This window comes from Leiobunum rupestre, chromosome 11, assembly GCF_980474605.1.
Source record: "Leiobunum rupestre chromosome 11, qqLeiRupe1.1.hap1, whole genome shotgun sequence".
In the NCBI taxonomy this organism is placed as follows: domain Eukaryota; kingdom Metazoa; phylum Arthropoda; class Arachnida; order Opiliones; family Sclerosomatidae; genus Leiobunum; species Leiobunum rupestre.
Genome location: NC_143394.1, coordinates 29,499,026 through 29,516,265, shown reverse-complemented (window position 1 = coordinate 29,516,265; position 17,240 = coordinate 29,499,026). Strand labels below are relative to the sequence as shown.

The window sequence follows — 17,240 nt, the reverse complement described above, 5'->3', positions numbered from 1 at the left end:
CGATTAAAAAATTATACTACACCTAATGACAAAAAGAGGGCGCTTTTGGAAAAACTTTTTCCCTGATTCTAAGAAACTGGGTACGCAGTGATTACCCTTCAGGGGCGTAGGAACGTTCTAGAAGTTGGAGGGGGCAAAGAGAAACGAAAAGGGGTCTGGAGAATGATTTTGAATTTTTGACGGAGTATAGCTTCTCCGAATGCATTTGCACATTTTTCTACTATATACATTGGCGGAAAAAGACTGAAATTTAAACACAGTTGAGGTTCAATAAGCTTTATATGCTTTTAAAATGATAATTTGAGCCTTGCGAAGACTTCAACTGACCAAAAAGTTGGAGGGGACAATAACATTAGTTGCCCCTCCCATCAAAATTCTAGGGAGGAGCATTGCCCCCCTTGCCCCCCCTGGTTCCTACGCCCATGTTACCCTTTGCCCCGAAAATGCGAACGCGTTCGCAGTCCTGACAGACAGACAGACAGACCCACCTACAGACAGACAGACAGACACGGTGGTTGTATAACCCCTCCTAGAGTACAAAGTCCCCTCGGAGAGGTAATAAAATTGATTATTATAAACCAGGGTTGTTGATTTTTTGATTTTTTTTAAATGGTTTTTTCAAGGTTTTATGCCTATTTTTCTTGTCAAATATTTTTACTGCAGCAATAACGTAAACTATAGTTTTAATTAATCTTTATTAAATTGAATTATTAATTAATAATTAAATTTAATTGCTGTTTCACTGAATTGAAATTTCTAAAGAACCTATACTTTCGTATCAAATTGATTTAAATCAGACAACCCTGTTGTAAATTCGTTTTCTCTCATATTTATCGCCACCACATTAACTTGGTTGTAAATTTTCCAACGTAGAAGTAGGATGTGATGAGTTTCCTGTTTCGATTACATTCATTGTAATACTTAATAGTATTACAAAACTTATGGTAAAAGTAATTTGCAGTCAATCTGTCGGACGAAAGAAACGCGAGCACTGTGATTCTCTCCACTATTGAGAATAAAAGACTATTAAGGAGACAGCCTTCGCGCATCAATCAAGTTGTTACACATTTCGAAAGCGAAAGTTCGTAGCACCAAAAGTAACTATTAAGGACACGAGAGGAGTATCTATCTAGGACATAAAAATGATACGTGTACCTTCGCCGGCTTGAGAAAGTTTTAACCCAATGACGACCCAAAATCTACCGGCGAAAGACGTAAAATATAAAAATAACGATGCGTATAGGGTTTAGCGGTAAATCTAGATGGAACAAGGAGACATCCCGAGGTATTTCTCCCCGATTTTTTTCAATGACCATCCGTTTTGCCATGGCAACCAAAAATGTTTTTCAAGTTTAAACTTTCTCCGCGTAAAATAGCATGGAAAAATCACATTTTAAAAAATTAAAAAATTAAAATTTGGCAAAACAATTGAGTAAAATTGATAAAATTGGGGGAAATCGATAAAAATGGGTAAAATCAATAAAATTTCGGTAAAATCGAATAGGTTTACAATCCGTGATTTCGTCATGCTTTTTAACGTAGAGAGAAATGGCAAAACGAAAGGCCATAGACACTTTTCCCTTTAGGAGCTTTCAAGCGCTTTCAAGGTACACGAAGGTCTACTTAACCCCCGAGTTTGAAAAAAAAAGTCGGCGAGAAACACCTCGGTATGTCTCCTTGTTAGTGATGTATAATATACTTCTGCTAAAACACGCGCAATCAACTCAATAATTTATTCGAAAATAGTTATTTTTTAAAGGCGGGTGAATATCGCTTAGCAGTCTGTTCATTCATACAAACACAAGCCGCCAGAATCAGCGAGCAGCGCTGATGGACGAAGAATAAAGTACCCTATCATTAAGTTTAAAGAGTCAGCTTATATTTTTTTCGCCGCTAGAATAGCGATCCGTTTCCTCGCGTATAAAATGAAGTCATCCTTGGTCGATCTCGTCAGATCCTCTCGGAAACGGTAACCGAAATAGACTAGGGCCTATAGTTCCGTAGCAAATTAAAAAGCTCAGATAGGTTTAGTTTTAAGTAGCTAAGGCCTACGAAATCCCCTTCTGGCGATAAGGGATTTGGATAACGGAGACCGACTGCGACAGATTAAAACCCACTAGCTACCGATAATCGACGAAACACAATGGTTCCGTCACAAATCCCAAAACCCGGGGCTTTAGTCGCGAACTAAAGCCGATGCCGCCGCTGGAAAGCCGTATAAAACCTCCCGCGTATAGCTGGATTTTCTTCTTCGCGTTTTCGCGGCTTGGTGAAAAAAATTAGAAGAATTTACGAGTTGACGGCGTACAATGGAGATTGCTCTGGCAAAGCCGTTGTCTTAAACGAAACTCTCCGGTTGGGAAGCTTTTATTTAGAGGAAGCCGCCTTTCTTAGGTTGGATAATAAGGCCGCCGAAAAAAGTTACTTTTTGTATTCTCATCTCTGGCGTGTGAAATTAACGCGTGGATTTTCGCGACAGAGAGCGGATAGCGTTGCTTAAATGAGGAAGGTGAACAGTGTCGCGGCGCACGCGGCTTGCAGCCCCGAACAAAAGGTTCTACTGCACGGCTATCAGGCGGAAAATCATTACGTAAGTTCATATATTGTCATTCAATTCGTATTAATTTAACACTACTTCAAATTGTAAAAATGAAATTTTAGAAAAGTGGTATTTTTTTGCTTTAATTTCAATTAAGGACATTACAGTGGATTGATCTATGTATATTTGAATTTTAACTTAAAACAAATACTTAATAAGTTGTAATAGTTGGTTAATATCCCCCCCCCCCCAACGTTTTATCTAAATTAGCTTTCTGTATGAAAATATTAGAAAATCCCAAATTATTTCCAATTTCAAAAGAAGCATTATAAACCAATAATTTAGCCTTGCTCTCGCTGACATTTTAAAAATTAAACTGCGAATAAATTTACCTATTACATTTCCTAAAGCGGGAATTTGTAACGGCCTTTAGTACAATGGGCGTGTTCTGGGAGAAAATCATTAGCGGGGGATTCAATAGGAAACGAGCAAATAACAAGGGGCAATCTACAACATCGATACCAATAAAACGGATGTTTGTAGTAGAGAATCTTCCCGAATTGTTGTTCACTTGGGGAAACAAGAGCTTTACATCTCGCCCTTCTGACGAAAACGAATTAGCAAAATAAACAAAGTCGAAACTCATTTGCATAGATTAAAGTTAGCGATAAGGTCGTCAAAGGGCCGACGTCGCTAACGGGGTCCGTATAGCTCTACCACGTACTATAGTTAAGTTAAAGGCTCGCGAAAGAATTATCTTTCAACGGGTCGTATTTTGGGAGGGAGGTGAACCGTTGATTTTTCCTAACTCCATCCCAGATTTTCAAGAGTCTTGAGTTGAAAACTCTACGGTAGAACACTTTCATTTTTCGAGCTAGACCTGTATTTGCCAACCAGTACCGATATGTTTTTCTCTTACACCGAATCAGTGAAAAATCCATTTATTTCATCAGTGGTTGGGACTTTCTATTGGTGGGGCACATAGGCCTTGGCCTAGTAGGCCTAATCCTTAATCCGGCACTGTAGCCAACTCTTCCAAGCTTTGTGGGGAAGTCTCCCCCGCCTTTGGGGACGCCCATTGGAGATGGGTGATAATTTGTTTTTAACTTTTTATCGATATAAAATGTCTAATATCAGTAAACATACCAAAAAACATTACTAATGTTACATTGTTAATCAGTGTAAACTAGTCTAGAGGTTTAGTTTTACTTTCAGATTCGAAAAAATGAGGCGAAATGCCGCTTTATTTATATTTGCAAACAATATCTTAGACTTATCATGGAAGGAAAACTTTTTTTGATTTTTTCGGAAAAATACGGAGAATTTTTACAACACTGTATTTAAGCCTTTGTCCGATTGCGTTTTTTATCTTTATTTCTAAGCTCGCGCGCTTTGTAAACACGAAAGAAAGGTAGTTTAATGAAAGTCTTTTAATCTGAATTGAATGATAGCGCGTCATCACTCGAGAGCTTCTGTGTGCGCTTTTGCTGGAAGTGAATATGGCGTAAGGCTTGACCCAAATCTCAATACTGATAATACCCTCCAAGTGTTTTCCAACCGACCAAAATACGAAGTTTCGGAAGATACCATAAATTTAAGCTCGCTAAATGTTTATTTTCGAAGGCTTCGCGATTCCGCGGATTCAAACGTTACTTAAAAAAATATTGTTTGGTTTATAGTTTAGTCGATCTTTGCACGTGTCTCGCATATTTTGGTCGGAAATACGCCGAACAAATTTTCACTCGAAATATTTATCTTATAGACGAATAAAATGGGTTTTCTAAATCTAGTCTTTGATTTATGTTTTACGCCCTACAACTATGTATAAAAGTACTTATAGACTGAACATCACATTAGTACTAAAGTAATTTTTGGTCATTGGCTAGTTAAGGAGATTTAGCGCGAAAATCAAACTTCTTTAATAGGTTATAATTAAATAAATATTTTTGTTGAATCGACAAAACAGTTTAAACCACAATAAATGAGAGTATTCTATAGGATGATAAAATTAGCGAATAAGTAGATTAGTCCATTATGAAAAGGGATAATAAAGCTAAACCCTAAACAAATTTGAAGAAATTTAAAAACTTACTAATAGCTCGAACCGATAGGCCTTCGAGCAAACATAAAGACGCGAAACTCGGACCAAATAGACCTTCGAGTGAAAAATTAAATTAAATAAAATAGCCAGAAATTCCAACGGTAGACCGGTTTCGTCCTATTTGGGACTCGTCAGTACCGTGCGGGAAATCTGGCTGGCGACTATAACACCAAATAGAGAAACTAAGCCTAAACATTAAAAATTTCAAAACGAGTTGCATAGCAACGGAAAGCCGAATAGGGGGAGAGTGGTGGGGATTAGTATATACGCAATGTTAAGTTAAGTATTCTAAATACGGCGAAAATTATTTTTAGAACAAATAAAGTGTGACAATATGTGTGTGGCAGATCTGGGCAATCATATTCTTGAATTTTCCCACCCCTATTTCCGGGGCTCGCGCGAGGAAGCTAGTGAAATTCAAACCCCGCTTTGGCCCTTTAAACGAAGTAGGAACTAAATGGAAAAATGTCAACATGCGCCACGACTTTCTTTTATCGTAACTAGCGCCAATAACCCCTATTTTTGGTTAACCCATGTGGCGGAAATGTAAAATTCGATGATCCACCATAAATATAGAAGTTCATTTTCCCTTTAAGTGGAAATATCAAAAGCTAATAATAAAGGCGCAAACCTCGAAACTCTTTAGGCCCAGAAATCCTATTTTCCCCGGGGCCCGGGCCCCGCCTTCGGTGTCCTTGTATCTACCGCTGGAAATCATAGAGTATTTTGATAATGAAGCGCGATAAACGCAATTTCTCGGTAGACGAATTTGATTTCCTTCCCGTGTTTGTTTTTCAGGCCAAATGGCCATGATGTCAGCAGAAACGCGTCGACCGACATTATTTGGCTGCAGCCCTGTTTATCCGCACGCCCAGAGCTAAACATAGTTCGCGAAACTGATTGCATTTTACACGCTTTTATTTATAGCGGTAATAATAATTTTGAAACACTGACCCTTTCCGATATAGCACTATGTACAACCTGATTTCGCAATATTAATAAATCGATTCAGTGGGGGAAAATTTCCATCTGTTTATCTGGCGAAGATTCATTTCCCTTACGTCACAACGCAAATCCCGTACACTCTAGAGAAAAAAATTACTTCAAAAATCTTGAAATCAATTTCAAAATCATGAAATCTGGGCCAAAATCAGTAAAACCCTAAATCAACTCGAAAATCGTATTCTGCAATTTGAAAATCAGTTTCTGATTTCTGACAATATTTTGAGATCGAGGGCCAACCACTTCCTTAAATTCGGTACACCGATTACAGTGAGTACAGCCTCTGGTAGTGCAAAGTCTGTAATTGATTACGTAATCACTTTAGTACAGTCAAAGCTACGGGCTTGTACGGATTAATTTTTTTTTGAAAATGTTGGATCCCTCATCACAACATCTGTATAGAAGAAATACAGTACACTCTGTTCAAAAAGTCTTTGCCCGTGGGAGATTTCGAACATTTTCGCCCGTCATTTCTTGTCGATTTGAATAATTCCAACACTTTCTAAATATAAATCAACCCCAGAGAACACGGAAATCGGGTTTAAAATGACCTAAGATCAAAAATAAAAAAGTTGACACCCCCTCTTTTAGGCCAAAATAGGCCAAATTATAAGTCTATCCAGAAAATGATTTTGACCAATTTGTAGCTAAACATTTTATTAATCTATTACCGATGTCCGCTTCGACTTGATGCAACTATACAAGAAATGACGGGCGAAAATGTTCGAAATCTCCCACGGGAAAAGACTTTTTGAACAGAGTGTACCTATACTATACTGAGGACCATTGAGTTGGGAATATTAATCTAGAGGTCCAATCAAAACGTCCGATTTCAGTAATTCGCGAAACAAGTTTTTAAAAAATAAGAATACTGCCGTCTGCTCCCAAATGAGGAGAAAACTTTATCATTCTACCCGTGGCGCCGTCTATCTCTCAATGGTTCGTTCAAATAAGACGCGTTTTCCGGCAAAAATATTTTTGTTTTCAAAAATAATGGATGGCGCCACTGGTCATATGATAAAGTTTTATCGTCATTTCAGAGGACACGGACGGCACATTCGTAATTTTCAAAAACTTGTTTCGCTGGGAGCAGATTTGATTGGATCTCTAGATTAATATTCCCAACTCAATGCTGAGGACCAGCTAGCAAAATCCATTTTTTAAATATGAGATAATTAAGTTTTTATTTTATTTTAATTTACATTACTCTTATGGTAATGAAAGCAGGCGTACAATTCGCATTTATACTTAAATTTACTACGTACACAAAATTTTTAAAATCAGCGTTTACTAGGTTTTTCCTTAAACAGTCGAATAGTTTGAACTAAAATTTCAAAATAAGTGAGTGTTTATAATTTTAATTTTACTTTCCCATTCAATAAATTATAATTTGTTAGCGATGAATTATGATTGGCCATAATGTCGAGGTAAAATTAACTGGCGAAAGAGATTCCCCGGAGTTTTCACGCAGCACCAAGTTCGTTGCGGCGTTTGCGTGAACTTCATAATTGGGGAGATAATATTTTTAGGTGCCTTTAAAGGAATTTTAACCTTTTCAGGAATTTGGGGCAATACATAATTCCCTCCCCTCAATTTTCTAACCACGTGTTATACGTAGTGTGAAATACAGTGGTTTTTGAGGAATTATCACACTGAAAGTCTCCCCGCTTTGGTAGTGCTTTAAATTCTCATATCTACTGGAACGCCTTTCGTGAATCTAAAACCACGTACCACATTATTAAGAAATTATATTTGAATAAATATCCAAACTATAATGATAATAATTAATTTATAGCTCGGATATTGTTGTTTTATATGTTAATTAAGGGTGCATTTAAAAAATAAATGCTAAATATGAAACAATAAAGGTTGCAAGTGAGAAAACCTCTTCAGGGCGGGCACGCTTCCTCTAATAGAAGAATTGGGTGTTTCTACTCTCGTTCTAGACTAGCGCCATGAGCGAGAAAAGAGAGAAGCTATGGCGCACCCTACCAAACAAGGAGGGTTCTACTCCCTTTAAGCTTATGAAAATGGGAAAGTAGACAAACGAACAGACGATGATATGGCTTAGGGGAAATAAGTCTTCGCGAGATAGAGGGGAAGCGAAATTTTGGTCACTGACTTTCGGAATCGACCTAATAGATTTACAAACTCTCCATTTTATTGGACGACTTATCTAATTTATATGGCAAGAAGACCTCGAAAATACGTATACGTTGAGAATGAGATAGAGATTCATTCACTATATCATTTACATCGAGGCTATCTTGACAGGACGCTATAAAACGTTCGCTATCTGCTGACTATCTCGAATGCCTTTCATTTGGAAAATACACGACCGAAAAAAACGTTACCCATCTTAACGCAAAGGCAGGCTTTATTACGGAGTGTGTAAATAATAGTAAATGTTTCATAAACCTTATACCAAAAGTTAATAACGTACCTCTTTCGAGAGAAGTACCATCTATAAAATGGAAATGAAAGATGTACCTAGCCACGCAATTTTCAATGGGATTCATTTTCCCGCCAAATCGCGGATGTCTGTTCACGGTTCAAACTTCACTGTGTAAAATTAAGCATTAAATGGCCACAGAATCGCTAAAATATAAGTAGTTTCCGCACTAATCTCCTTCAATAAGGCGAAAAATGTCAAATAAGCCTTTCTATAAAGTCATTACGCTTGCCGAAATTGTTTTAATGTATCGCTTCCGTCACGAGATACGTAGAAGTTCAGTTCAATTTTGAAGGTTAGATCTTTATAAAAAGGGCGACTCGTCGAATTTTCATAGGTGTTTCCATAAAATAAAACGATAAAAAATTAAAAGTATAAAATGTTTTTATCCGCGTCACGAGCTTAAGCTTTTTAGTACTTTATCGGCACGCGCGTTTCGCACGTGGACTTTCAAATTCCAAAATCTTTATCGATTGGAGCGCGTGCTCTCTATCTTCAATAATTATAGCTAGTGACGTAGAAAAAACATTTACACGTAACCTCCCATATTTTATAGAAACATCTATTCATGTCTTTTTCAACTTGCTAAAATGTTCCACGCGCTCTTTGATATTTTAGCGTAAAAGGCTCATGCTTTTTTTTATTTCAGGAAGCACGCTCGAAATCTTCGAGCCCATTTACACTAAAATATCAAGATGCGCGCGTGGAACTTTTTAATAAGTTGAATGAGACATAAATAGAGTTTATCTATTGGCTATCATAATGAAACGTCACTTCTACGTCACTAGTGACGTGCCCGATACATCTAAACAATAAGGCCAATGTTACTTTATAGAAAGGCCAATTATGATTGGTTGAACCTTCTATCTCAATGTAAGAAAGAGGAGCAGAAGCTACATGAAATTTCGGTCTTAAGAAGATCGGTCTTAAAGGGAATGTAACATGCAAAGCAATCTTTATGGAAGACCCCTTTAATTTTTCAAATTACCCTGTACAGTGGCTCCAAACATTTCTAAAGCCCAAAGCAAGAGCGGCCAGATCTGCAAACTTTGGTGTTCCACAACAAATAAATACCCGAGGTTATATTCCCTTTTTTCAAAATGATTCCGTAGCCTTTCAAACGTCGCGGATCGCGTGGGATTAAATGAAATCACCACTCGCTTTGAAACCTATCTATCTCTCGCTAAGTTAATTACTTAAAACTGAAATAAATAACAGTTAAATAATAATATTTTTTTTATTTCAGAAAGAAAACCAATTCCTCAAGTTTGGTCCCATGTGCCTTAACCCTCCCAAAGTTACCGTAAGTACCCTGGAGTCGTCGTACTCCGAACAAATTTGTTTGAATTACCGTACGCTACTCTTACTCTTACGTACGTAACTGGACACTTAAGTAAAGCGACAACCCGGGGAATGAGTTTGATCCCCGAAGGTATCCGCTGATTCTCGGATTCTTCACTGACCGGGAAATAAAATTTTCAAGTAGCGTCACTCTTTTAAATCTCGTCCTGGCTGGTGAAGGGAGAGCTATCCTCGGAGGTATCGTCGCTTCATTTAGTGTCGTCGAGGAGTGACTGCCTCGGAGCGCGAAACGGGGCTAATGGAACGGAACGCGCATCAATCTTGGGATCTGACTGAGTGAAGGGCTCCAGGCCCCCGGGAACCAGAAAGACGGTCAAACAAATACCGGGATTCCGTCGACCCTTCCACCCAAAAACCTAGCCTGTTATATCACGCGGAACAAGAATGTATTCGGCTGAGCTGAGAATACGTGTACCCTATTCGCCACGTGATCCCCGGAAGATAAACCACTCCCCTTTTTCGCCCGTTAAGGGAGGGAAGACACTTCGGTACGATGAAGGGCTATCTCTCTTTCTCCGTGTAGGCGGGGAATATTAGCCGGGAATCATGGAAACAGAATCTATATTGGCGGTTACATATTCTATAGCTGTTAACTTGAATTCTTGCTCGGAATTTTCGCAATTTCATTTAAAACGTATCAATCATTCGAGAAGTTTGAAATTGAAGTAGTAACTTTGTTCAACCTTCAAAAATGAAGAAGAACGTGCAGAGTGGTGCTCGGTACTGTGGTAAACAGAAATTTGCAAAATGGGAACAGCCATCTCCTAAAAAATAATCGACCTAATTATGAAGTTCAAACATAGGTCGCTATAGAACTGGGCGCTGGCGAAAGTGTCCCTTAAAAGCCCTATGAGCCTCGTTGGTACTAAAAACTTTATCGACCTGATTACGTATATAACATATACGCTACGAACGAGACTGGCGCTGCTCGTAACTTCCACGTAACGACGGCGAGGAATCCCCTTCGTCAGCTAATTTTTGATAAAGACCAAGGCCTATTGAAAATTAAAACACTTTCATCGTGAAAGATGACTCGTATTTCGGAGAAATAATGTTGAATTATTGAATTGCAATGTAAAATTTACTACTATGAACACTTGCTCGTTTTCAAAGTTACTTATTTTGAAATTTGAGATTAAAAATGCGTTTTAACTTATTTATCCCCATCGACGTAACCTGGTAGTCATTATGCCGACAACAGCTGATCCTCAGTAGATGTTTCCTCCGTGTAAATTTAAAGCCCCTTTTAAGGGCGATTGATTTTCAGTAGAGCCACGAGCGAAATACGGAAATAGGGCTGGAAAAGTCTCGGAATATGATTGACCGGATTTACAAACACGAGGTACGGAAGAGGAGGTGCTACTGGATTATCGGCCAGCTTTCTCTAACGCCAGTGTACCCCATTTCAGTACGTCCATTTTTCGCCACATATCGCTCGTGTGCGTCTCAAAACGAAAAATTCCGTTTGAGGACATCTGAGTTCTGACGCGGCTATCAATTACATTTAGGTGTAGGAGTGATAGGGGGAAAAAGGACATCTGGAAAAGCATTGTTTTAGGAAATCGAAGCGCTATTTAGGCTTCAATTAATCGCGATTTATTTCAATTAATCGCGATTTATTTCAATTAATCGCGATTTATTTCAATTAATCGCGATTTAATTCAATTAATCGCGATTTAATTCAATTAATCGCGATTTAATTCAATTAATCGCGATTTAAAACAATTAATCGCGATTTAATTAATTTAATCACCATTTAATTCGTTTAGTCGCCATTTAATTCGTTTAGTCGCCATTTAATTCGTTTAGTCATCATTTAATTCGTTTAGTCACCATTTAATTCGTTTAGTGGCGATTTAATTCATTTAGTCGCCATTTAATTCGTTTAGTCGCCATTTAATTCGTTTAGTCGCCATTTAATTCATTTAGTCGCCATTTAATTCATTTAGTCGCCATTTAATTCATTTAGTCGCCATTTAATTCATTTATCCGCCATTTAATATATTTAATCGCGATGTAATTCATATAATCGCGATTTCATTCATTTAGTCGCGATTTCATTCATTTAGTCGCGATTTCATTCATTTAGTCGCGATTTCATTCATTTAGTCGCGGTTTAATTCATTTAGTCGCGGTTTAATTCATTTAGTCGCGGTTTAATTCATATAATCGCGGTTTAATTATTTAAGTTGCGATTCCATTCATTTAGTCGCGGTTTAATTTATTTAGTCGCCATTTAATTAATTTAATCGCGATTTCATTCATTTAGTCGCGGTTTAATTAATTTAGTCGCCATTTCATTAATTTGGTCGCCGTAATAACCTTGATAGTGACGTGCCCCAGAACAGGTTCGATACATAAAAAGAAAGTCATAATTGTTTTGATGGGACTAGATAAATAACCGCTATCCGTCGACACACTTTTCACTCATTCGTGTGAACCCTCTTTCTGGCTTCCGCTCGCTTGCCAATATGTTTGTTGGCGTTTTTCGGCGATACGGAGGCTGGTTATTGGCTCTTTCTAGTCACGCGGGCTTCCTAAATCAAGGCAAAGGCTTAAGAGCGTGAAGTAACGTAAAACGAGGACGCGCGTGTTTACGAAAAACGACAACTCGTCCATCAGAGGCGCCAGAGGAAGGAAGCGACAATTGCCTATTGTTTCAAGAAGCCGACAAAAACAAATATACAAGACGAGAGCGTGCTTAGCGTACGTAATACATCCGTCATCATCGCCAAGATGAAAAGGAAAAACGCTTAAATATGCAAATACGGTTGAGTTATTCCGGCGCTATTAACGTAGATAATTAAAATATTCAAAAACTATGATGCAATGATACGCTCATTAAGGGCCCCTGTAGAAACGTCCCATGGGTGAAGTTAAGTTACAGGGGTATAAATTTCGCAAGTAGAAATAACGCTACTTAAAGAGCAACGCAAGCGGCCATGTAGGGCGGCGCTTGGTTTCGAACTATGTTTTCTTCTACAAGTCGTAAGTTGGTTTTCCAAGGAGGATTTTATCATAGAGTGCGTGTAGCCACGTGACGCAATTTCGCTTTCATTAGGGGTTTTTTTTTTCGCCTGTTATGTGTTTTTTTAGCAGGTTAAAAAGTGTAGCCCTATGACGTCATTTTACTCCAATTCAATCTTGACGAAAAAAACGAGTTGGAGTAAGAAGGGAGTGGTTAAAGTTTATTTATTTGCCGTAGCAACCGTAGCTTTGTTTTAAGATGGCGACCGGTGGTTAGGTCATCAATATATGACTCATTTTTCTCATTTATTTAATAATAATAATAATCAGCTAGGCTAATACCCAAGGCACCACCTTAGGCCTAAGTCATCAAGCGACTTTTAAAGTCATTAAATAGCATTTAACAATTGGATTTTCGTTATTTGCCACATGTGAAGATGTTCAAACCCCATCATGTTTTCGTGAAACGAAATTAAAGCAGACGAATTTTCTATATAAGCTAGATTACTCCCTCTACACCTCCTTTCGAGGAGGAGTAAAAAGTGTAACCTTTGAGCTCTGGAACAAGCGAACAAAATTTGGGACATCGCGGGACATGGTAAATCGGTTTGAGTCTATTTGATCGATTCCCAAATGATCGAACGGTTCCCATTTGATCGAACGGGTCCCATTTGATCGAACGGGTCCCATTTGATCGAACGGGTCCCATTTGATCGAACGGGTCCCATTTGATCGAACGGGTCCCATTTGATCGAATTTCCATTTGATCGAATTTCCATTTGATCGAATTTCCATTTGATCGAATTTCCATTTGATCGAATTTCCATTTGATCGAATTTCCATTTGATCGAATTTCCATTTGATCGAATTGCATTTGATCGAATGGAATTTGATCGAATGGAATTTGATCGAATGGTATTCGATCGAATGGAATTTGATCGAATGGAATTTGATCGAACGAAATTTGATCGAAAGCTACTATAGGGTAAAACTACTAGTTTTTGGGAGTAAATCGAAAAGGCAACGGTGCATACGCGCCTACGGCGCGCGTACATCAACCTAACCTAACCTAACCGGACCCTATTTATATATATCAAAAACAACGGGCCGTTATCGTCGATGTCATAAAAAATTCCATCATATAGTGTATAAAGTAAATATCTCTTCATCTTTGTGGCTTAATACCGAGGGGCTAACTACACTGCGAAAATGTGTACACCAGATTTCGGACTTCAAATGACTTTGTTTTAAAAATTTAAGACTTCGCAAGATTTTTTTTTATAAATGACTTTGCGAGACTTTCCGGGATTTCGTAAGATTTCGTTATTAGTAAAAGACTTCGCGAGATTTCTTTAAAAAAAATTAAGATTTCGCGAGATTTCGTTAATGAAGTTGAAGACTTCGCGAGATTTCGTTAATGAAGTTGAAGACTTCGCGAGATTTCATTTCAAAAATGTAAGACGTCGCGAGATTTCATTTCAAAAATTTAAGACTTCGCGAGATTTCATTTCAAAAATTTAAGACTTCGCGAGACTTCGTTTAAAAGATAGACTTCGCTAGATTTCGTTTGAAATGTTATTTTTAAACTTGAGGTGGACGCTAAATAAATGTTTTAAATGATGATCAACACATTCAACAGAGCACTCGAAATAGAGTAACTCTTTTAGAGTGAAAATATTAAGAATTTTTTTAAATATATCTAATTGAAAGGAACGCAGATTTCATTAGACCTGATAGAAACGAGTCCAAATGTTTCTCCTTTTCCAAAGAAGATTCGTAAATTCTTGAATTTCTATTCAAGAAAAGCGAAATCCGTTGGTGAAGTTCTTTATTACTTTTTATCAGTAGTTGAACTTTGTTTAAAACCGGAAAAAACCGAGTTATTAAAGTTTGGTTAGAAATGTCTCTTTCAAATGCACGTTTCTTACGTTCACGTCTACTGTATTTACTCTCTTTCCATTTACTAGGTAGGACCACGTTTGATGGTAAATTTTTCGTGTGAATGGCATGTGGGGTCCTTACAACATGCCATTCTGTACTTCCCCCGAATTTTCGAGTCTTGATTCTTTAGTTTTCGGCTCTTCAGGTGTTTCACTGTCACCATCGTCTTGAATTTCGAAACAAGTTTTCTCCTTGGTTGTAATAGAAAAACTACTTGGTGTGCCATCATTTTTTGGAAAATGGGAAATTAGCGTGTTTATCCGCCTTTTGTGAACTGATTTATCGTTTCCATTCAGTGAGTGAGTTGTTGTTATGTGCGAGTCTTTTATGTGCCTGGTATAGTTTGAGGTGATCCACCGTCTAGTACCATTCTTGTTATTCGTTGTAGTTAGTTTTATGTTTTTATCACAAATAGAGCAAGTGACATTTGCACAGTCGATGGGTCGTCCGTTGTTGAAATATGCTAGTCATATTGTAAAATTGGAAAATTTCCCGTATATTTCATGATCCGATCCCCAACTGGTCTTAATAGCGCTTAATAGAACTGTGCGTAGTTTTTTTTCTTCAAAATCAACTTGACCTTTTGACTCACTTACGTTACTACTTTCTTCAATAACTTTAGTCACGCTTTTGGAACTATGTATAGACGATTTCTTGGTACCTTTTCCAGGTGCAGAATTTTTGAGCTCAGCAAATTTAGCAAAATAACCAACCGACTTATCCTTCACGTAGTCTCTTAATCCTTCCAAAAGCTTTTTCTCGCCAATTTGTAGTTTAAACTTTTCCGGGTTGTTACAGTATATTCCATAAAATTCTTCTTTTCTGTCATTTGGTCCTAAAGCATCTTTCATTTCTTCTTTGACGAATTTTTCAAGTGCCAATATGTCATCTGAATTTAATGAGCGAAGTGATAATGGGTTATCCAGACAAACCATCTTTAAAATGTTTTTTAAATGCAAAGGAACGGTAACTCCTAAATCGGCTTTTATCACTTTCCAAAAACTCGAATCCTCGGAGTCAGCAAAAGTCGACGCAAAAGTTGAAAGTCCATAACTTTACAATAAATAATTATTGTTATTTTAATTATATTGATATTAGTACTTATATTGGGTTAATTTTAAGTTTATTTGATAAATTAATATTTTTAAGTAACTCATTAATATTACAGACAGACAGATACCTAGCTAAGTGCCCACTCCCCCCTCGAATACGTCACTGAAGCAAACGAAAACCAATCCTCTTATTACAGTGTAACCATAAATTTAAACTATGCACAGTGTTTATATAAGAGGTTTGACCGTTAAACAATTCTTTGCACCAGACTTGGAAATAGTGATTTTTAACGGAGGCACTTCGGGCTCCCGACCCCCTTAAATTTATTGTAATTGAGGGCCACTGGCCGGGGCGGGGGTGAATAGCGTGAAAGGTAAAAAATTGGGAGGGAAAATAGAAGAATAAAAATTGGTTACGTTACTTACGTAAACATTTATTGACTTTAAAACGCTCGCTCTCGAAAACAGCGTTTCAGAAACGGCGAAAAAAAATATTTTAAAGAAATTTCCGTGAAATGTTAATAAATATTTTTATTTTGAAGGCCCCGGTCGGCCGCAACCCCGTTCGAATGATTTATTTTAAGGGCCCCTTGATTTTTTAAGGGCCATAGGCCCCAGGACTACCGATATTTATAATTATTAATTGGTTTATATATCGGGGTGACGTCACAACTACTGAATGCATTACCAATATCGTTCGAAATATTATTAATATATGGTAAAACTGTAAACATTTTTCTTTTGAAATCTCTTTTGATTAGAGTATTTTTTTCTATTAAATTTCTGTTGGTAATGCGGTCAATTCCTCTTTCATATTATACATTATGTGGACCACTTATTTTGTTTTATCCGTATTTATATGTATAAGTGCCGTCGCTATTTTTATTACGTCTAATATAATTACCCTTAAAATAAAAATATATAATAATAGGTGTACTAACATTGCTTTTACTTTGGTTCGAGATTTCCTTCGATGGTGTTTCCTCGAGTTTTTTATCAGAGGCTTTATCCACCTTTACTTCCATGTTTAACTCGATATGAGATTAATTCCAGTATTAAAAAAACGAATAAAATTACTTCGTACTAACTATTTATACGTAACTAGGCGAGGAATTTGTATATAGTCCCACTACACGCTCGATACTACGACTCAGCAACTAAGCTCGTTCTCAAATCGGTCCGTACGGACAGCAGCAGGACAGAGAGATAAGGATTTAAAAAAACGTTCGAAGATGAATATTTCTGAGATTTCGATATAAGAATATGCGAGATTAAAAATTATTAGTTTAAAATTTTGAGGACTTTCAGAGACTTCGCTGAGATTTTCCCAAGATTCTATAAGACTTTGCAATGACTTCGCTTGATTTTGCAATGACTTCGCTTGATTTTGCAATGACTTCGCTTGATTTTGCAATGACTTCGCTTGATTTTGCAATGACTTCGCTTGATTTTGCAATGACTTCGCTGGACTTCGCCAGATTTCGGGGGATAGATAATTTTTTTAGACTTCGCTAAAACATTTAGAGTCTTCAAAAGACTTCGTAATTTTTTTAAAGACTTTGCTTGTAAAATTAAGATTTTTTTAATGACTTCGTAAAATGTGTACACCAGATTTCGCGAGTGACTAGCCCCTCGCTTAATACAGTTAAAGCAATGAATTATTCCATCATTATTCCTTCTGCACTTCATATTGACATTCGGTAAAATAAAAACATACCAACTGGTACTATAAATACTTTTGAATTCGATCAAATAGTATTCGATCATTTGAAGGTTCGATCTTATGAAACAAATGACAAATGGGATTCGATCAAATGGAATTTC

General features: G+C 37.3%; 1 protein-coding gene across 3 annotated transcripts in view; it reads left to right on the top strand.

Moving 5' to 3' along the window:
* The window catches only part of LOC149922185 (high affinity cAMP-specific and IBMX-insensitive 3',5'-cyclic phosphodiesterase 8B-like), a 94,962-nt gene that overhangs the window by 65,391 nt on the left and 12,331 nt on the right, over positions 1-17,240 (top strand). For all 3 annotated transcript variants that reach the window (XM_090162096.1, XM_090162097.1, XM_090162098.1), the window contains exon 2: positions 9,341-9,397. In XM_090162096.1, coding sequence (XP_090018222.1) covers positions 9,341-9,397 — 57 coding nt within the window. The remainder of the gene's footprint in view (positions 1-9,340; positions 9,398-17,240) is intronic.